Genomic DNA, 22638 nt, shown 5'->3' on the forward strand with positions numbered 1-22638 from the left:
TATTCACCCTACAAGTATGAGAACGAGAAATTACGGTAAATACCATCACAAATGAAAGAGCCCACTCAAACTTCACTACTTTTCCCAAGAGCATGTCTGGTTTGGGTTCCAGGCTCCCACACAGCATTTCGTGTTTATCTCTGGTCTCCTGCCATCTGGGACAGGCCCTCAGCCTTTTCTGTGTTTCAGGATCTTAAAATCCCTGAAGACTAGTTGTTTTGCTAATTGTCGCTCAATTCCACCTGTGTAGTGTCCTGGGGTTTCTGCCTCTGACAGTGAGAAGACAAGCTCCTTACGGGCAGGGGCATGTCTGATTGCTCGCTGACTGACTCCCAGTCTCAGAAGCAGTACTGAGTGTGTTGAAGGAATGATAGGGAGGGTGATGTGCCAGCCACTGAGATGGTTAAAAACATTCTTCATAGATCTCCCCTCCCCCATGGTATTTGTCTGCTCAGCAGCCATAACGAAATATCACAGATTGGTGACTTAAACAACAGGCATTTATTTCTTACAGTTCTGGAAGATAGAAGTCCAAGATTGGGGTTCCTGCACAGCTGGATTCTGGAGAGAGAGAGCCCTGGCTGGCAGACAGCCACCTTCTTGCCGTGTCCTCACTGTGGTAGAGGCAGAGCCAGAAATTCTCTGGTATCTCTTCTTATAAGGGCACTAATCCCTTCATGATGGCCCCACCCTCATGACCTCACCTAATCCTTTTACACCCCTAAAGCCCCATCTCCACATATCATCACATAGAACCTTGGGGGTTCAACATGTGAATTTGAGAGAGCAATAATTCAGTCCATAGCACCCATATTAGCAGAAAGGGGAAAATGTTGGTTAGGAAAAAAAAATGCTTTTCTTGAGTGGATCCACGAAAGTATTCAAATACCTACTTGGCTTAGATTCTGTACATTAAATTGCCTTTTTGAGCCCCTATGACTGCTAGGCACAGCGAGTGATACAAAGGTGAATTATGCATGTAGAACAAGCTCTCTTGAGCTCACCTTCCACTGGGAAAGGAAATGGAGGTAGCTGGTGCTAACAGGGCAGGCAGCCTGTGGTAAGTGCTATGGGAGCATAGCCAGGGTGAGATAAAATACAGGAGGGAGATCTCCTGGAGAAGGTGACAAGTGAGGTAGGGCTTGGAGGTGGTTAGGGTTTGGTGAAGGAAAAAGGGAAAGATGTCCCTAGTGAAACAAAGCCTTTGGGAATCAAAAGGCAGAGAGCCAAGGGATGTGTTCAGGGAATGGAAAATGGAAGGCAGTAAGGATGGGCTAGAGAGGCTGATGGGATGTAGGGGTGCTGAGGCTGGAGGCTGGAGACTGGAGGCTGGAAGGAAAGATTAGGTCCAAATCCCAACAGTTGTTGTCACCAAACTGAAGGCATTTAGCTTTTTTCCATGTCAGTAAGAAGCAGGAGAGTGAACTGCTCAGAACTCATTCTATGGAGTCAGGGTCTGGTCTGGATGTTTCCTCACCACCTTACTGCAAGGAGTTGCTTTAGTGGAGCTAACACCCTAGACATGCTCAAGGGCCTCTGGTCCTTGCCCTCCTGTCTCCTGATGCTCCTCGTGTGAACCACGACCACCACACCGTGCCACACCACCTCACTTTTCAGGTGCCAGGTTGCCCCTTCCCCTGCAGGTCTCTGGTGAACTCTTGCCCATTCCCCTAGCACCAGCTGGAGGTCCTTGCCTGTGAGGCCACCCACCTGATTCACTCAGGCAGAATTGACCCTTCCCTCTTTTCTTCCTACGTTGTAACTAGAATATCTCTCCATCATTGTTATTGAGACAATTCCCTCACATACTTATCCCTCTGAAAGGCCACTAACAGAAGGAACCATGTTTCTTTCTCTACATTCCTAAGGTTGGCAGGATGTGCCGGGCACATCATAGCTGCTTAACAAATAACTGCTGGATTTAATTATTTTTAATTAAATAGTGGAATGAGCACTGGACTAGGAGCCAGGAGCCCAGAATCTAAACTACAGCCCTACAAACCAACATAGATACAAGACCTTTCTGAGTCTGCCTCCACATCCATAAGGGGAGCAAAGGATGGTAATCTCTATTTCATAGTTTTGTTGTTCCTGGAACAACATAGTATGTTCCTGGAATATAACAACTGAAGTTCCGTCATCACACTTACCTCACCTTTAATTATTTGCTCAGAGTTTGGAGAGTTTACAGAGCAACAATAGGCATAAAACAGAGATTGCTGCTACCCCTGGTAGTTCTGCTTCATGCCAGACATTGCCAAATGCAAAAAAAAAAACAAAAAACAAAAAACAAAAAAACGTGCATATTTGAAGCAGAAATGCAGTGGGGAAGAGACTAGAAAGTTGATCAAGACATTTGCATTATCCAGGAGAGGACGAAGGCCTGTCAGCAGAGGGAAGGCAAGAGCTATAAACAGAACTGTGCCAAAAGAAGCTAGAGCATTTGCCCAGGATGGCCAGGGCCTACCAGGACCACTAGCATGACCAGGGGCCTATAATTCCACCAGACTTCACCTCTAGACTGCAGGTTCTATGAGAGTTGAGGCCTTGTCTGTTTTGTTCGTGGCTATACTACCTACTCCTGGCTCAGTGTGTGTACAGAACAGTAGCAAAGAAACATCTTTGTAACCTCTTTGGACGTTGATTCCTTTCATCTCAAAATTGACAGGACCTCCCTTTCTCCCAACATACTCTTCTACAAGCAACAAAACCTATTCACATTTTGTAGCATGTACATAGGTAGCAATAATGCTGATGACAACTGGGGAATGACAATTTAAAAAGGAAAAAAGAGGGGCACCTGGGTGACTCAGTAAGTTAAGTGTCCAACTCTTGGTTTCAGCTCAGGTCATGATCTCTTGGTTCATGCGATCATGTCCGGAGTCAGGCCCCACACTGGGTGTGGAGCCAGCTTAAGATTCTCTCTCCTTCTGCCTCTCCCCCAGTCATGTGAACACGTGCACTCTCTCTCTCTCTCAAAAAAATAATTACTTACAAAGGAAAAAAGATAGGCAAACATAGTACCCTGGTTCTGTGTCTCCCTGATCTCCACAGATATGAGCAAGCACAGAGAGATGGGAGAGCCAGAGATACTGAAGGTCTGGAAAACTAAGGGGCCGGGCTATATCAATGACATTTTTTTGACTCTCTGGCCAAAAATGGCCTGTAGGTTAGAAGGCTAAGAGGTAAATGTGCCTGGACCTTGAAAGAGACACTGTCTACCAACCACAGTGAAACACAGACCTCCACATGTTTGTAGTTCTTGGGCTCTACACCCCTTTTGTCAACCTGCTGCACTCTCCAGCAACCTGAAGTGGTGGTTGCCATGGTGACCACCCACAAGGGGGGATCCCTGTGTCCTCCTCCTCAAGTGGGCTAAGTGAGGCAGCTTCCTGGTGGGAGCCAGGCTGGACTAGGCCAGGACAGGTACAGATAAGTCAAGCTAAGCAAGATTCACAGTTTCTGCAGTCAATGTCCGTGGAAGGCAGACCCAACCTCACCACCCAGAGGGCGCAAAGAAAGGAAGATGAGTGAATGTTTATGTCTTGAAGAGAACTGGGCTTTTCCATTCCTCCTGGGGGTGGCACTCCTTTCCACCCTCCAAGTTTTTGGAAAACCTCCTACTTCTGCTTGGAATGCCCTATTCTTGCCCATGCTCCCTCCCTAATCTTTTCCATACTCCAAATGTTCTGATAAATTAACACTTTAATGCAATAGAGGAGTGTGTTAGGAAGTGAATGAATAAATACTTTTATGGCTGAAAGAGGCTCTAAGATATTTACTGGTATTTCCCAGTCTGAAAAGAGGAGACTCCAGCTTAAGGATTTGCCTTCCATCTTGAACACAACACCTCACCTCTCTGGATCCTAGTTTCTCAATTCTAAAAATTAGGAAAATATTGTCTGCTTGTCCCTCCTTACCACAGGAATATGAGCTAGTGCCTCTGCATGTGTTATAGGATAAGGAAGCTCCTGGACCCCAAGAGTCCTTCCAGACTCTCCTGAAGCTTCCCAGATAAAAACTGAGTTTAATTAACCATGCAAATTTCTGTGGCATTACTATTCCCAGGCAGGTGGCTCCCAAGCACCGCCAGACCACAAGGCTCTTATTACAGAAAGGTCATTAGAACCAAGCCCAGAGAAGCCAGCATTGAGAGTAATTGCTAGAGAGGAGTAAACTCACCCCTCCCCTCTCTGCACCCTGCCCACACTTTAATCTGCCCAGCTCTCTGAGGAAAGCTATACTGGGTCTTAAAACATAGCAGGGCAATTTGAAAAGCAATGAGAGGGAGAGAGGATGAGGCCAAGTGGAAAGGAATCTGTTTCTAATGAGGAGAATGAGGTAGGTCTTGTATTGCTATACTTTGTCATACACTTTCACTGGGAGAATTCTTCCTTCTCATCCCTATTTGGCCACTTGAAGATTAGCATGTCTGGCAGTGCTTGTCCAGTTTTCTCAGGCATCACTAGTCACCTGTCCTATGCAGTCATTCAGCAAGCACAATGGATGCAACCCTGGGTCGAGGAAATCATCATGTCATCTTGTGACATCTCCTAGACTCTGAGCTCCCCATCTTATCTCCACATTCCAGCACCTGGCTTGTGTTCAGTCATGGTCACAACCCAGCTGTGTTCAGTCACTGTCTGCTGAGTCAATGGTCACACTGATCCTTTTGCTGCCACCAGACAAGGTGGACCAGAAAGGAAATGGACATCAGGACATTTTCATCTTCAAATCATGACCTTTGGGGATGGAAGATCCCTTAAGAGGTCATCAAATTTATTCCCCTCAATGTGAAAGACTGATGAAGTGCCCAGTAGGACACACTCAAGTTCTATCTTTGACTTGGGTCCCCAGCATTATTGTGCCCAAAGCTATCTTGTCCACCCTCAGGTAACTCCATCTCCTCTTTTGTAAAACCTTTTAAAAATTGTCTTTTTAAGGGCACCTGGGTGGTTCAGTTAATTGAGCATCCGACTCTTGATTTTGGCTCAGGTCATGATCCCAAGGGCATGGGATTAAGCCCTGTGTCAGGCTCTGTGCTAATAGCACAGAGCCTGCTTGGAATTCTCTCTCTCCCTCTCTCTCTGCCACTCTCTTTAAAATAAATAAAAATAAAAATAATTGTCTTTTGGGGGTGCCTGGGTAGCTCAACTTGTTAAGCATCTGGCTTTACCTCAGGTCATGATCTCATGGTTCATGGGTTCAAACCCTGCGTTGAGCTCTGTGCTGACACCTCAGAGCCTGCAGCTTATTTCGAATTCTGTGTCTCCCTCTCTCTCTGTCTCTCCCTTGCTTGTGCTCTCTCTCTGTCTCAAAAATAAACATTAAAATTTTTTACATAAAAAATTAAAAAATTGTCTTTTTATAGCAAATAATATGTCAATTTTTTATTATAGAAAGTTTCAATCACACATAAAAGTAGAGAAAATATATAAAATGTACATAATTATAATACATATAAATATAAACAAAATATAATGTAATGAAAAAGCTTTAAGTAGAGAAAATAGTAGAATGAACCCATCACCCAATTTCAGCACTTCCAAACATATGATCAGTCTTGTATCATCTATAGTCACTAGATTTTTTGGAAACAAATTCCAGTTATCATGTCAGATAAACACTTTTTACTTCCTTTACATTCATAGGAAAGACGAAAATTAATTTAAATCATGAAGAACCTCTATGTGGTTTTTTTTTGGGGGGGGGGGTAGAGGAAGAACCTTTGAAGTTGTATTATATACTTGTCCAAAGTCCCAAACTAATTTTTTTTTCTAGGAAGCACTTAATGGGTGTTCAAAGCAATAGACAAGGCAGTGTGTATTATGTAAAACGTTACCACTGACTTTGCAAAGACTAGACACTCTGGGCTCTCTCTGGAACAAAGGTGTGCAAAAGGCTGGAAGAGCCAAAGGATCAACACCTTCAAATGTCTTTTTCTTCTGAATTAGTTGTATTCCACGTGCACACACACCCGCACTCCCTCCCCTCCTTGTTGTTCTCGCTCACTCCCACAAACATGCACCCAACAGGAGTGGACACCTTTGCACTCCCACGCACACCTGCTCTCATTCACCTGCAGCTGCCTGGTTTGGGCAGCTGTTTTCTAAACACATTGAATAACTCAGCGCCCCAGTACTAGAAAGCTTTCTTTTATAAAGTAGCACATTGCTACATGGAGGCTTAATTCTTCAGCTCCTGGAGGGATCGCCACAGGATGTATCAAAATATACAACCCACACTCACTCAATGTGCCAAAGAGCTCCTTTTGGGCTGTTAGGTTAAAAACTGCTAAAGAACACTGCATAATGGCCAACGCTGTTTTTGCTGATGGTTATTAACTCTGTTTATATGCTTAAGATCCCATATTGGGAAAACTTCATTGCCCACTCAACACTTTCACAGCTCAGGCATCACCTTGTCAATCTCAAAGCACTTAGCACACAGTACTTATAACCAGGGAAATGTGCAAGGCATGTTTATCATCCTCCCTGGATAGAGGTGGAAGGAGACACCAGACAGAGAGCACGTGTTTATGGGGAGCCCCTTCATGCACTGCGGTAAGTGTTGTCTACTCAAATTCTTGCAGCAGTGCTATGAAGTATTTCTTTTATTTGCTCCATGGTACAGACAGAAGACACTGAAGTTCAAAGGATCTTAATGATTTGCCTGAAATCCACAGCTAGGAAGTTCTAGAGCCCAAATTCTAAACGAGGTTTTTGTAACCCATGGTCTTTTTTTGGTACTAGTAATTCCCAATTTTTCCACGTATGAGTAACCATCTCCATTTAAATTATTTTTATTTTTTAACTTTTTATTTTTCAATAATTTCAGATTAATCTAAGAACTTGTCAAAACAGCATAAAGAGTTCCCATTGACCCTTCAACCAGCTTCCCGAAAGGTTAATATGTATCATAGTACAATGACCAAAACAAGGAACTTAATGTTGATACAATACTGCTTACTGGTTTACACACTTTATTCAAGTGTCACCACCTGTCCCACTAATGTCCTTTAACTGGTACAGAATCTAATTCGAATCACACATTGTATTTAAATATCATTATCTTCTTAGACTCCTCTAATCTGGGACATTTCCCTCATTGTTCTTCATTCCTCATAACCTTGACACTTTTGGAAATTACTGGCTGGTTGTTTTGTAGAATATCCCTCAATTTAGATCCATTTTAATGCTTAAAGTTTCACAAGCCCTCAAGTGACCAGAATTGTAGTTTGAGTATCTACTGATGGAGAAAATACTTATTGACAAGACACTACACTAAAGTGAAGGATGCTTTTGATTTTGTTCATCACAATGGCTTCCACACATTTGGGGGGAAAGTATGTATATCTGTGAGATAATTTTTACTTAGTCTACCAGCAGTGCTTTGGTATATTTAGCTTCATCTACCCCTATGATGTCTTGGAAGCATCTCCTGAGATCAGCAGCCACAGGCAGACACACACACACACACACACACACACACACACGCCAAGGCAGAAATTCTCAAAGAAAGTTTGAAGAAGACAATAGAGAGTCAGTGAGATCAGATAACAACATCAAGAGCTAATGTTTATTGGACATTTTTAAATTTATCGTATGTTTTCATTCCACACTGTGCCAAGAGTTTCACATGTGTTATATCATTTGAGCCTCACAGCAATCTCTAAACAGATACTGTTATCATCATTCCCATTCTATAGCAGAGGAAATGAAGATTCTGGGCCTGTAAATGATTTGCTCAAGGTCACACAGTGACCGCACAGCAACAGTGAGATTTGAAAAATGTTCTGCTTCGCTATGTAGACGCCATGTTCTTATCCACCCTGCCAATTTTCTGCAAAAGCATCTCTGATTCCTTGCTTCCATTGTTCCTATGCCTGGAACAGTCTTCATTCTCCTATTTTCCAAATTCTTTCCCTGATTGGGTCTTTAAGTTCCAGTTCTAAGTTCATTCTAAGCAGACGGCTATTGGTGGTGGGGAAATTGGTATGCCAGCCCCAGGTACAGCTCCCCGACCTGATATGGCATGAAGAGAACAGCAGAACTAGTAGGGGCTTGGATATTTCTGGGCACAATTTCCTCCTTGTAGAACTGAGAAGATGATAATAAAACTACTAGCATTTCCTGAGTGCTTACTGTGGGTCAAGCCGTGTTCTGCATGCTTTCATTTACCTTTCATATTCTTTCCCGTGTTTATGGGGAGCCCCTTCATGCATTGCGGTGTTGTCTACTCAAATTCTTGCAGCAGAGTGCTATGAAGTATTTCTTTTATTTGCTCCATGGTACAGACAGAAGACTTTCTTTCATTTACCTTTCATTCTTTCATTTACCTTTCTCACAACCCTAAGAGGGAGGTACTAATACTGTTGAGGGGGACTTCTAGAGCTCACTACATCTGAGTTTCCTCTCTTTACAGGCACCCAGGAGGATGACAGTCCCCATCCCTACTGCTATTAGGTAGAGTCATGTGTCTAGACCCAGCCAATGAGCTATAGGCAAAAGTGACGTGTTATTCGTGAACTGACACATGTTGTTGTGGGGCCTCAGTGAGCTATGGGGCGGCAAGCTGTGCACTTTCTATTGCCTTGCTTTGAGACCCTCGGACTTCCCTACGGAGTCCCCTGATTTGACTTGACTCAGGAATACTCTCTGAACATAATTCAGAAGTAGGAATTAATGGTTGTATTAGCCAGGGAATTTAACATTAGCTGGGCAGCAGACAAAGCTCTGAGTCTCAGCATCTTAACACAATCAAAGTTTCCATCTCCCTCGTGTTACAATCCCATGTGGGTTAGTGTTTCCATCTTGTGTCTATCCCGTCTGAAACATATAGCTCTCAGATGAAGGAAGCAGGGAAAGAGAGAGACGCAAGATATATCCCTTCCTGCCTCTGCCCTGAGTGACACATGTCATTTCCTTCTTGGTCACGTGGCCCTGTGCCCTCCCTGCCCCTCCAGTGCCCAGCTCCCTGCTCCTTGTATGTCTTAGAACCTCAGGTCTGCTGGAAGTTATCTCTCCTTCCCATTTTATTGCCCCTCCAAACTGCTGCCTAACACACAGTATTCCTGAATCACCTACTTTAGAATTGTCAAAAACAGCTGTTGAAAATGCAGATTCCAGGATGCCATGGAATGTGCATGACCCAACTCTGCATTTTCCCCCTTCTTGAAGCACTTCTTGGTATCCACAAATGTTTCGGAACTATTATAAAGTGTACATCCCAGAACCGTATCACATAAACTTCAGTTGCATACACTTTTTAACATATGCATGTACCATCTATCCTATTATTTACTTCATACTTAACATTTTTCTCTGTCTTACATTTTTACTTCAATAAATTTATTTCCAAAAAAGACTTTTGTCACTACCATAAATAAAAAACTGATGTCATTTACCCAAGAAGGAATAGACAAGCTGTGTCTCTACGATAGAATATTATTCAGTGCTAAAAAAAAAAAAAACGCACTATCGGGGTACAAAAAGACATGGAGGAACTGTAAATGCATATTACTAAGTGAAAGGAGCCAGTCATAAAAGGCTACACATTGTATAATTCCAACTATATGACATTCTGGAAGAGGCCAGGCTATATTGTCAGGAATCCGAGGGTGGGAGCAAAAAGATGAATGGGTGAAGCACGGGGGATTTTTAAGTCAGTAAAACTATAATGATAGGGTAGATACATGCCACTATCCATTTGTCAAAACCCTTCAAACCTACGACACCAAGAATGAAGCCCGATGTAAACTATGAACCTTGAGTGATAATGATGTGTCAGTGTTAGTTCATCCATTATAACGAATCACCACTCTAATACAAGATGAGGTTGGGTTGGGGGGTTCACAAGGAGGGAGTACATGAGAACTCTGTACTTGCAGCCCAGTTTTGCTTCAAACCTAGAACTGCCTTTCAAAATAGTCGATTAATAAAAAACAGAACAGATGCACACAACTGCAAACAAAACAAGATTAACAAATTCTAGCTAGATATTACTGTATGTCCAAGGACTCTAAGGCTGATGAGTTCTCTTTGTTTGCAAAGAAGACTGACAAGTGTTAAAAAGGTGTTAAAGACATATTATCACTCCAGTGAGATTTTCTCCTAGACATAATCATAAGGCATGAAAACAAACTGAAAAGAGAACAACGTTCTCACTTAACGACCAACATTATTTAACATTGTGTCTGTCGGGGGTACCATCTCATCCCAGGCTTTCAGAAACACTAGTCTAAGGATGACCCTGAAGGCAAACACCATTCTGTCACAAGTTGGGCAAGCATTTCTTCTGCCACTTCCTCTACATGCTCCTCTGCGTGCAGAGTCTGCTCCTGGCCTCTAGGGACTCAGAGTCCAGGAAAGTGTCTTTCTGCACAGTTCCTGCCAAGAAGAGAGTACTGCTTAATAAAGATCTGTCAGGAACATAGTGGTGATGGAGATAGATAAAGACAACTATGTTGGGGATGAGAGACCTGAGCAGGAGAGCAGAGGGGTTGAACTGAGTGAGGCAATACAGAGGCAAAAAGTCAGCTAAACAGACACACTGGATCTGAACACTGATCTGAACTGGATCCCTGATGTCAGGCACAAAAACAGCTGGGGGGTTACTGTGTGGTCAAAGTACAGCTTTACTTACAGCATCTGATTTTTTAAGGCTGTAGTAAGAGAGAGTAGTAGGAAAGGCAACAGTGTGATCTTGGGGCCCCACTCCAGGTCTCTGAGCCACATTGACAGAATGGAGGTATAGATGGCTCCCATTTAATGAACAGCTGCTATGTTCCTAAAACTTTAATATAGCATGGCCACTATTTATGATGAGTATTCAAGTTGAGTATTGTATTCCTGCTTTATAAACGATGAAAGCAAAGTCCAGGGAGGTTAAGTAAGTTGCCCAAGATCACTCAGCTGGGTAGGGTCGAAATTGGTATTTAAATTCATGTCTTTCTGACTTCAAAGCCTGTGTTCCTCTCATCATTCAGCAATAGAATAAGAAAAGGTCTGCTCCTGGCCAAGTGGACTCAAGCCAGGACAGTGATCACTATGATTACTAGAAAAAGAATCATCACTATTTCACTATTTGTCATTATAGAATCTAAAAAGGAGATTGGATGGGGTGGAGGGGGTCTCAAGACAGCATCCATATCCCTTTTGCCTGGCATTTTAACTTGCATACAGTCACATACACATATGTGCACATGTACACACACACACACACAAAGACAAATATACCTTCTACCATGCATGCACTAGGGACCAAAGATAGCACCATGAATCTGGAATGAACATGTGCCAGGAAAGAGACCAAGGGATCAACAAATATTGAGCTCCTACTGCATGCATAGTCATACAGGCCACTATGGGTGGCTATGAGAGGCCACCCAGTTTCTTTTGCAGAAACTGATGTTGATTCACTTCCACCACATCCAAAGTGACCATTCCATAAAGAAGGAAACTAATTTGATCTGTCCACCTCAACATCTCTGAGCAGGAACCTGGGGAAATCCTCATGAGAGCAATGAGCTAGGTCCAAAACTGGGACCTGTGTATCCCCCCTCGAGGGCTTGAATCATGGAGTTAGAGCCTATATTTGTGAATCCTCTTTTTCTCTGACAGTTTGCATCTACCGGAACTCAAATTGTAACTAATTCAATTTTGCCTATTTTGTTATGAGGTAGCCAGTCCCATGTACACCCCATTTTTACTTTTAACATATGCAGAGGGAGGTATCAAATGTGTACTATAGGCAATATGCACACTTAGACTGCATCTCACATTGATACACTCGGTAGGGGGATGGTGTGCAACTCAGGCCACACAGTATTCACTTGCCAGCTCCTTTACATCCGGGCTCACTTCCAACTTGGCTTCCTTCCCAGCAAACAAGAAGAAGCTCGCTCATTCCCACACTCTTTCGAGTAGCCCCTCCCCCTTTGAACCAGCTCCCCCTCCCCCAACTCACAGGCCACAGCTGGGCTTCTCCAACATACCAGCTGGAAAAGAGGATGGCGGTGGTTGGGGGGTGGGGAGGAGAGAGAGAAAGAGAGTTCCAGTATCTGGCCTTTCTCCTCCCAGGCTCTTTAGAAATCCTTATTTTACTCCTGCCCTACCAGCTTTATTAAGTATATTTCTGGTGGGGAGGGGCTCAGCTAGAAGCCCCACCCAATAAATTAACCAACCCATCACAAGCAGAGGCAGGCTGGCAAGTGAGGAAGCATGACTCTAAAGTGAACACCAGGTAAAGGATCTACAGACAATTGAGGTGAGAATCACTCCACACCTGTCAAGACACCAGGTGCCTCCTTTCCTCCAATCCCTAATTCTTCCTGTGAAGGTGAGACAGGTGCATTCAGTGCTTTATTCCCATGCATGTGTGTGCGTGTATGTGCATGTAAAAACAATAGATAGCTAAATTTGGAAAGCAGCCAGGGATGTGATGGTGGAGGTTGAGCATCCTTACATCATCTCCTAGTAAAGAATGAGAGTGCACTGGTGAGAACCCTGGGTGGGTCCTTGGAGCTTTCAGTTTAAACAGGACCAAGACTAGCCGAAGTAGGAATGGAAAAACTACCATGGAAGATCCAAGATGGAAAAATGAAAATAGCCCTCTCATGACTCTGGGAAGGGGTTAACTGGGCTTCCCCTTTTCTGGGATGGTGTTGCATCCTTAGCTCCATGTTGGCATCTGTTGCCTATCATTCATGACATGCTGCTTTCCTACTGTGATATGTGCGAGGTATAAATTCATGATCGCCAACAACTTGGGATTTCCATGAACACAGGACAGAGACTATTCTTTGTGATCTTTGCTGAAGGCACATCTGTACATGCCATGTACACTAGCATTAGATATGGGGACAAGATGACCCCTTGAATTGAAAAAGATGCAAGTTCATCTCTCTCCGCTTAGATTAAAATGTTTCTGGGAGGGGTGCCTGGGTGGCTCAGTCGGTTAAACCTCGACTTTGGCTTAGGTCATGATCTCGAGATTCTTGAGTTAGAGCCCTGTTTGGGGCTCTGAGTTGATAGCTCAGGGCCTGGACCTGCTTCGGATTCTGTGTCTCCCCCTCTCTCTGCCCCTTCCTCACTCACGCTTTGTCTCTCTCTCTAAACAATAAATAAACATTTAAAAAAATTTTTTAAATGTTTCTGGGCCCTCAAGCAATCTCATTGTAATGAACCTCAACTTTCAAGCCCAGGAAGGATCTTGAGGGTCACTAATTCCAGTCCCCCACTTGAGCCCCTTTGTAAGGCAGCCTATACTATCTTGGGACAGCTTTGATAGAAAGTTCTTTCTAATATTAAGCCCAAGTTGGCTTCCCTGAAGATTTCATCACTGGCCAAGGCACTGCCGTTTGTGATTCCACAGAGCAGTTCTGCCCTTTCTGCATAGCACACATTCAGTACCTGATGCCAGCAAATATTTTTCTCCTTGATAGTCTCTTCTCCCCAGTCCCCCTCCCTGTGGAGCTACCCACTGGATGAGCTCTAGAAACTCATTCATTCAACAAAAGTTTACTGAGTGTGAAACAGGTGCCAGGCAGTAATTTGGGAGCTGATGACCCAATGATGTGAAAACACACACAAGTCGCTGCTTCTAGGGGTCTTACAATCCCTTTGCAGTGCTTCTCCTAGACCCAGGCAAGAGGGCCCCTTGCTATAGAAGGCCCCACTCTGGCCCTTTTTCAGCTGCAACCTTTGCATAGGAAGTCTGTGAGGTCAAGGAGCTATACCCGTCTTCTAGAACATGCTCCAATTACCTGGGACCCTGGAATCCCTGTGTATTCAGACATGAGCCTGCTTCCAGAGCATTCAGGTTTCTCTTCCTCAGGTTCAAAAGGAGAGGGGCAAGGGAAAACTGTTTAGGGTTAGGACGGACAGAGCTTGGGTAAGCCAGCTGGAGAGTCCACGCATGTGTGAGAAAAGCAGATCCTGGTGCAAGATGTAGCCAGCAGAGGAAAGAGAATCCAAGTGGCCTGTAGACCAAGGGCCAGGTACCCCCATTTGGCTAGCACAGAATTCTAAGGAATCCAATAATTCTAAATTCAAAGCTGTCTTCCAGGTTGTTTTGACATTTTATTTGCCAAGATAGGAAGATAAAATTCATTTTATTTAACAGTTTGTTAGCTGGACTTATGACTTTTAAATACTTTGGCTTATGGTATGTGAGCCCCCACCTATACTATTGCTCTACAGTCAATAAATGTTAGGGATGGGCCTATTATCTGTGGAGACTGATACTAATTAAATAATCATACACACACACACACACACACACACACACACACACACACACAGTGTAAAATCGAACCAGAACACTAAGAAAAATAATATACTCTATGGGTCTCTCCTAAAATTCTCTCCTTGATCTCCATTCCCAAGGTTCTTAATGCATCTTTGGGTCTCCAGTTTCCCCTGAGCACTGCAAACCTCTTCTCTTACTACCCCAGGACCTAAAACACTGACTGAAATATTTCACACTACTCTTGCCCCTTCTCAATGTGGAGCTCTAGGGAAGCCAACCCCAGGAAGAATAAGGGAGGCAGGCCAAGCAGGTTAATCTCTTCCAGACTCATTTCCATTTTTCCATTAGGTCCAAAGCAGGTGCCCCCCCCCCACCACTGCCATGATGGATTTTATCCTTGTAGCAACCTCTAGGTGTTCCACAGCTGACTCCACCTAGGAGATGGTTTCACCTCTTTGTTGAGGTATCCATGTGTCTCACAGCTTTTCTGCTTCCAGCTGTCTAAACTCATCCTACATCTATTTCTTCTCACTTGGTCTTCAGCAGAAACAGAGAAGCCTTCTCTGACTAATTGGGGGAAAGGTAGCACATTCCTCCACTTGTCTCTCTGAAAAGGCACCCCACACACTAGCCACTTTTAAGCACACATCTCTTTCTTGTATCCAATATTACTATAATTCCCCTGTGACCCACTGTCTGTGTTCTTGATCCCTATCAGCTTCTGTGATGTCTGGGTTAGATTGTGAAACTCCCAGAGGGCAGGGCCACATCTGCCCTGTGTCTCCAGACACTGCTTGCCAGAGCAGCAGGCATAGGTAGGCACTTACTTAACAGAGACTTTTGATGATGGAAATAGAGAAGCAGCACTCTGAACCTAGAGGATTGTGAGTGCACAGGAAGCAATCTACTATCACACCAGACCACAATCACAGCAGTCCTGCTAGGGACTAGACTGGGAAATGGGGCACACTTTTCCTTTTAAATGAGGCAGAAGGAGCACTGTCTTGCCTCTGACATAATAACAACAAAACACTGTGACAGCATGGCTCTGTGTTGACTGATCTGATGCTCAGAATGACCATCAATTGAGGACTATCATTATTATCCCTGTTTTACAGAGGAAGAACCTGAAGCGGAGAGAGGCTGTCCTACTTGTTCATGCCTTGAACTGGGGCCATCTGGCTTCAGAGATCTCAGCTGATCCACCATGGTCCATCGAAGTGAACCAGTGCAGTTTCAGTCAGAAACAGAGAGTAAAGAGCTGCCAGCTGGGCTCTTGTTCCACACTTCCATGTATCTTTGACCCCTGTCCAACCTAAATGAATGGCTGGGAAGAGGAGGGTGGCTACTCAGTCAGCTTGTGAGCATGGAGCCAAGTTGGCTTTCAAAGCATTTGTCCACACACACCCTCCATCTGCCTCCTCCTGTCCTCTCTTCTGGTTCTCAAACATGCTAAGCTTGTTCGCACTCAGGTCTTTGAACTTGCTGTTTCCTCCACCTTGAGTGCTTTTCCCCCAGGCCTATGCATCAGTGCCTCCTTCTCATCATGTAGGGCCAGCTCGGATGGCACATTCTTGGGAAGGCTGTCTCTGATCACTCTTTCTAATGTTGATGCTTCTTTCTCAAACCCTCCCTTTCATTTTTGTCTAAGTCATTCTCCTATTTGACTTTCACCATAGTACTCAACACCATCTGAAATAGCTTTATTTATCTACTAGGTTACTGGTCTATTCCTGCATCTCCACTAGAATGTCACCTTTAGAAGAGAAGAGACCTCACCTATTTTGTTCATGACTGGATACTCAGTGCCTGGAACAGCATCTGGCACACTGTAGGTTCCCAACAAACATTTTTTAGGTAAAAGAATGCATGAACAAATGAGTGTAAAGTCCATTATAGGTATGTGCAAAAGTAGAACTGGCTGGCTCCTCCAGTCGCCCCTTACCCCATACATTACAAACCCTTATCAGGAAGAGACCAAATCTTCATTTAGGCCAGTCTTTTAGCCCTTGGAGTAGTGGCAAATGACCAGGGGGCTCTTTGGTTCCTCTGTTTGGGCAAAGAAAAGACCAAGACATTCAGCCACTGAGATTGCAGACTGCCCTCCCCTTACAGCCACATGTGGACAGTTGCTGGATAGCTTGCTTCCTGAACAGAAAATTAAATACTGACATCTCAGCTCTTTACTTTCTGTCTTTTTCTCTTCCTACTCTAAAGAGTTTTCCCCATCTCCCCTTTGTCACTCTTCCTCACTGATATCCTGTGAAGAAAAATAAGTAAAAGTGGGAAAATGTGTTCATATCTAACACATGCTCCTCTTATTACTATGAGAGCACAATCTCATTAAAATCTCTTGGCCCTTGCACAAATAATGCAAACCCCCAAAATATCATCATCGTGTGCAGGAAGTGCTTGACCGAATCCAGTCTTAATGTGCTAACATGACCCCCCTATTCCTTGCACATAATAATAGAGCTCATTCCTTTATTGTGTTAGTGTTTTAATTCAATGCTTTATTTATGACACACCATAAAAATAATGAAGAAGAAAGGAAACTCCTAACCTCTGCCTAGACCCTGTATCACGTGAGGGTATTTCACAATAGCCCTAATGATCCTTTTCTTCTTCTTTCTTCAACAAAATACTGCTTTCCCATGATCAAAATACCTGCCATTATATTTTAATCCTTCTCAAGATGTTTTCAGGCTCATTATCTTCTGAATCCTCCTAACAGACTTATAAGGAAAAAAGGAGGACAGAGAAAGGTGCCTCTAAATCACAGAAGTTGGAAAAGGGGCCCCAAGGCATAAAGCAATTTGAGGAAGTTCACACAGCAGGTGAAATATCATCCAGAAAAGGCTCCAAGTCCTGCCGGTTTCTAGAGACAAGGTTGTTTTTGCCAGAAGCCACACTTCCAGCAGCCTCGGTGACATGTAGACCTAAGCCAACCCATATGGGAGAAGAAAGAAACAGCTTAAGGAGTTAGGAAGCTAAATAATTCTTCCTTTTGGAAAAGATGAGGCTCCCGATTGGGGCAGAATGCTGAGCAGGAGCATCCCACAGTAAGGCCCATTCTTGCTGCCAGCCAAGCCCCTCCACTCTGTGCCTCTGCTGGAGGCCCACCAATGGAAGTGGAGAGAAGGGCTGGAAGAAAGGCACTGAGCAGGCACCCCGGACCTTCTCACCTAACAGAGTCCTCAGCTCTGGGCAGGACTTCATTGGGGACTCCAGGCAAGCCTCGTCACAAGAAGAAGGAACCCAACCCTTAGCCCCTTAGAAACACTTATTCACTGAGATCCACATCACCTCCTTTCATAATGCTCAAGTAGGGACCCCAGTCATCATCTGTCCCAGAAGTGTGTTGCCCATTCAGAGCAAAGGTGAAATGAATGAAATTGTCAGCTAAGCCTATCTCTCAGAGAACAAGCCTTCAGAAAGAGCCAGGGCCACTCAGGATCACTGGCATGGCATCCTGATCAGGAAACACCCAGAAGTCTTCCCTCCACTTCTGGGAAACTACTGAAAAAGTGGCTGAGCAACCACACAACCCTGACCAAGGTGCGACTGAATGTTCCTTCTCCAGCATCACTAACTAGGTCAAATTTTCAGGTGAGTCTTTTCCATCTGGGATTCTGTGGTAAGTGTTGCCACAATTCATGACTTTGGGAGAATGTCCACCTGCTATCTCCAGCCTCTAGAAAACACTAGATTGGAAGTGGAGCTGGAAGGGCTGGCATGAGTCTGTCTGAAAATTTGAGTGAATGGGGTAGGGAGGACCTTCAGACTTAGCAAGATTGGCTCATGATGATAGTTGGCATCCCCTATCCTGGATGGGGAGAGTTTAAGGGACATTCTAAGTTGATGTGCTTCAGGCCTGAGAAAAGGAGTAGATATGACAAGGTTCCCTTTCTTCCTTCTCCATATCCCTTCAACTCACTCTCAACCTGCTTACCTATTTGCTTTCAAACTAGGAAAACCTTGAGTCTGCCAAGAAGTGTCTTAGCAAATTGTAGAGTCTTCTTGGACCTAGAATCTCTCTCCATTTCCTCCTCAGTGGCTAAAACATACTCCTGAGGGTGTCGATGTAATATGGGAGGGGGGAGTTCAAAGTGAAAGAATAGGGTCAGGCTTGTTGTGTTTCAGTCTGTGAGAATAAGGGAAAGAGGACAAGATGTCTGCACATGTCCCTCCAAAGAGGGAAGAAGTTTAAATCTGGGACTGAAAACGGGCTGGGGGGAATGTCAGCAAACAACAAATCAGATAAAAAGATATCTCGGCTACAAGCATGAATGTACCACCACGTTCCTTCATTTCATCACTTTTGACTTCTGAATCGTCTATTCTGAGGATGGTTATGGAGTTTTGGGATGGAATTGGAGACACTAGCATTGGAAGGAAAATGCAAAAACTGGGGTACAACTCAGCCACCAAACAGGCTCTGCTGGGAACCAGACACCTTTTGGACAAACTTAACCAAAAGAAACATCACTGAGGAGCCCTTAGAGACGGCACAATCGTTTCCGAGGGCAAGCAGGTGAGTACTTATCTGCAAGACCTGAGGACACCATAAGGCAGCAGGAAAAGGGAAAAGGGGTCTCACCTGTTCCGGCCCCTGGAAGCAGATGCGGCAGAGCGGGGTCCTCATGCCACTGTCCAGGCTGCTGCCCAGTGAGTAGCAATCCTCAGCCTTCCCCTTACAGAAGTCATCTGAGGAGGCACTGCTGAGCAGCGAGGCAGGTGGCTCTGTGGCTGGGCCACCCCAGTCATCTTCCACAGAAGAAGGTGGCAAAGGTGGTGGAGGTGGCAGAGGAGTGGTCTCCCTGCCCACCCCTTCTCGAGGGCCCCTCCAGCCTGCCCACCCCCCGGCACCTAGAGCCGGAAGGGTGTTGTTGTTGGCCGCCAAGCTGGGGGGCTGGGGGTCTCCGTGCATGGGCAGGGGCGCTGGAGGGGGGCGCCGCAGTAGGAAAACCTTCAGGTCATTGAAGAGCATGCGGCAGCGGCACTTGAGGAGACCCTGGTGGCGCAACATCTGGGGAGCCGGGGCGCACAATCCACAGCAGGAGCGGGCACAGCAGCAGCACCACCACCAGAAGAGTCCACTCAGGGGCATCAGCATGTGCCCAGTGGAAGCAGAGAGCCCGGGAGGGGCAGCTGGAGTCTTTTCAGAGGAAGATAGTAGAATGGTTTGGGGTGGGGGTGGGGGGTCCACAGCAAAGCTGTGTTATGGGCGGGGGGGGGGGGATCTTTCTCACTGGCTCCTCTTACACTCCCTCCAAGTAGCAAATCAATTGCCCCCAGGACTTAGAACTGTGAGTCACTGATTTTGAACTCTCCCTGGAAAGCCCGACAACAACAAAAAAGGTTTTCTTTCCTCCCTCCCACCAGCCTTAGCTTTGCTCAGGGTGTCTCCTTTTTGCCTGTGACTGGGGCACTGGGAGGGGAAGGGGGGTTTTAAAAAATGTTGAGGAAGGGCTGTTTGGGCCTTGAGATCAAGGTCTAGTTGTTAGAAAGTTTCCCAGGAGAAGATTGTTAGGTTCTTCTCAAATTCCTAGGCAATGGGAAATCTCTTTTCTTTTGTATAAAAGGGTGGGGAAGATTATAAATCAAATTTAGAGTGGACTGAGCTGGGCTTAGGGCAAGCCAGCCCAGTGAAAAATTGAGTACTGCATGTGCAGAGAGAAATAGTTTTCCTCAGGTAGCAGGTGATCGGTTGTGAGGGGTGGGGGGAGTGTAAGGTGGGGAGGGAGAGGAGGTTGGGAGAAGTTTTAATTCTCCTGGGCAGAAAACTGGGGCAATTAATCCCCAGAAGCACCAGAGTTGCTTTTAAGAGAGCAGTTGGATGGGGGGGGGGGGGTGAGGGGGCGGGGAGGAGGGATTGCAGGTGAAATTGGGCAAGGGGCTTGTGCTTTGCCTCCGCAGCCAAAGGGTTGCGCAAAAGAGGGAAAAGCCAATTAGGAGAATAGAAGTGGGAACATAATGGGCTGGGGAGGGGGAAAGAAATGGGGGGGACAGGAAAGATCGTTTAACCCTTGCAGATCCGCTTCCTTCCTGAGCATGAAGATCCTGGCTAGAGGAAGGGTGTGTGTGTAGGGGACGGGAGGCAGTGGAGCAGAGAGAAGGGGTAGAGAAAAGGGGCGTGTGGGAAGAGACAGGAGGAAGGAGTAGTTACATGATCTCAGCCCCCAGCCCACCCCTGCAGTAGTCTGTAAATCCGCGGCCCCTTCCCCTTGGCTCCATCAAAGGTCCCTTCGGGCGAGGGGCAAGGGCCGGGAGAAGGGCAGATCCGGGAGGGTGAGTGGCCTCGCCTTCTCTTCCTCTTCCTCTTCCTCTTCTGGGCCGTTGTCGCCCTCCTCCTCTTGCTCCGAGTCTGCCCGCGGCCGCTGATGCTGCTGTGGCGGCGGCAGTGAACGCTGGTCGGCGTCCCGGTGTCTCCGGGGCGGGGGCTGCTCTGGCTCGTCCTCTGGCTGCTGCTCGCCGTCCGGCGCGGCCGCGACTCCCGGCTTCATGATCCTCCTCCTCCTCCTCCTCCTTCCCTGGGGGCCGGCTCTGAGCCCCCGCGCCCGGGCAGCGCTGCCATGCAACCAGAGGCGAGGCAGGCGTTGGGGTGGGGGCGGCTGGGGGGTGAGGAGGGGGGGCAATAAAAAATGAAATAAAACTAGTGGAAGAATAACAATTCGGTTCTCAATCAGGCAAGAGTGCTTCTGGAGGGGTGGGGGTGGAGGAGGGCGGCTGCCGGGTCTTCACGGCAGCTCTGCCCCCACTACCCCCCCCCAAGGGCGGCCTCGGCCGGCTCTCTGTCCCCCCCCCCCCCACGCCCCTCCCTCCTCTCCGCTGCCTCCGGCTGGTTGGGCTCGCTGTTGCTACCTCCTCGCAGATGCAACGAGGTAAGGCTTGTTTGCGGTGCCAGTTGCAGGTGGGGAGGGGGAAACGAAGCCGTGTGGCCGAGGTGGGAGACAGCCAGCACTTGGCTCCGGCTTGGTCCTCGCGACTCCTCAAAACCGTATATAAATATATCTCTTATAAAAGGCGAGAGGAAGCAAATCAGATTCCAGGCTGCTGCCAGGTGTTGTCTCGTCTTCCGCCGTTGCTCAGCACCCGCCGCCGCGACTGCTGCCCCCCTGGCTCAATTCCCAAAGGGGTGGTGCTGGAAGGGAGGTGGCGGGGCGGTGAGCTGACCGTCCGAGGAATGGAAACAAGATTCCTGGAGCGGAGAAGGCTCTCAGCTGTCTCCGCTGCCGCCGCCGCCGCTGCCGCTGCTGCTGCATTCAGCACCCCAGGCAAGTGGACAGCTCCCACCCAGACCCCGCGCGTCACGCAAGTAGGGGCCTGACGCAGACGCCGCGGAGGGATGGAGGAGGGAAAGGGGCCAAGAGGAAAAGAGGCTAGGGAGAGAGGGGAGGGAGGGAGAAAGAGAGAGAGGGAGAGAGAGAGAAGGAGAGAACTGTTCGAAGGAAGGGGGTGGGGAGGGACCAAGGGAAGGGAAGGAAGGACGCGAGGGAGGGATTTAGGAAGGAAGGGAGGAGGGAGCAAAGTGGAGGAAGAGGGAGAAAGGCAAGTGGAGTGGAAGGGAGCAATTCATGTACATTTTCCCCCAGCTCGAAAGTATCAGTGTGGAGAGTTCGGTTGTAGAATTTCTTCCTAATGGACACTATCACCAGCCCTCTCAACGCGCATACACAGAGCCTTCTATGTCGCAACCAGAGTCCATTTCCCTGCTTATATAAACATTTTAAGCAGATATCAGTCTGCCAGCTTTGGGAAAGATAAAGTTTTGTGATTCTCGCACTAACACCGAGACTTGGTGGAGACTAAGTCCCTCATGACTAGGAACTCATGGGAAGAAAATGCTTCGAAGAAGGAGGAGATACCAGCACCATTTCTGCCAGTTGCTTCTAGAATTTAAGCTACAAAGGGCAGGGTTTGTTTGTCTGTTGCTGTTGTTTTGGTCCATTTTGATCATATGTGCATAGGTCAGTGGTGGCATGCAGTGAGTGCCCAATACATATTTGTTGAATGGACTGTGACCACCATCGCTACCACCAAAGTCATCATTACTCCAAGCCATAGACCTCTTTCAATTGTGGATCATAAGAATCCAGAACAGTATTATGGCTGCATCTTAACCAATATCTCCAACATGCCCTGATCCAAGCTTTTCATTGAGTTGCTGACAAGAGGTAATTTGAAATGGATTTTAATTTCCTCTTTCATTTGTTTCTGACTCATGTCACCCTACCGCATCCTTCTCAAGGAGTTCCTAATGAGTAGAAAGAAAGAGAAAACTTAAGGTGGTCTGTACAAATGTTCAGTACTTACAGGTGTAGATTTCAGTCATTTAAAACTTAGGCTTGCTTTCTTGCCTTTCTTCATAACCTCCCTCCCTCTCCC

At 46.2% G+C, this 22638-nt stretch overlaps 1 protein-coding gene across 1 annotated transcript in view; it reads right to left on the minus strand.

Annotated features, from left to right (window-relative positions):
* The window catches only part of MARCHF4 (membrane associated ring-CH-type finger 4), a 108098-nt gene extending 88716 nt beyond the window's left edge, over window positions 1-19382 (minus strand). The window contains exon 1 of the mRNA XM_015066607.3: window positions 18851-19382. Coding sequence (XP_014922093.2) covers window positions 18851-19366 — 516 coding nt within the window. The 5' untranslated portion in view covers window positions 19367-19382. The remainder of the gene's footprint in view (window positions 1-18850) is intronic.
* Between the last annotated feature and the right edge of the window lie 3256 nt (window positions 19383-22638).

This window comes from Acinonyx jubatus, chromosome C1, assembly GCF_027475565.1.
Source record: "Acinonyx jubatus isolate Ajub_Pintada_27869175 chromosome C1, VMU_Ajub_asm_v1.0, whole genome shotgun sequence".
Lineage (NCBI taxonomy): Eukaryota > Metazoa > Chordata > Mammalia > Carnivora > Felidae > Acinonyx > Acinonyx jubatus.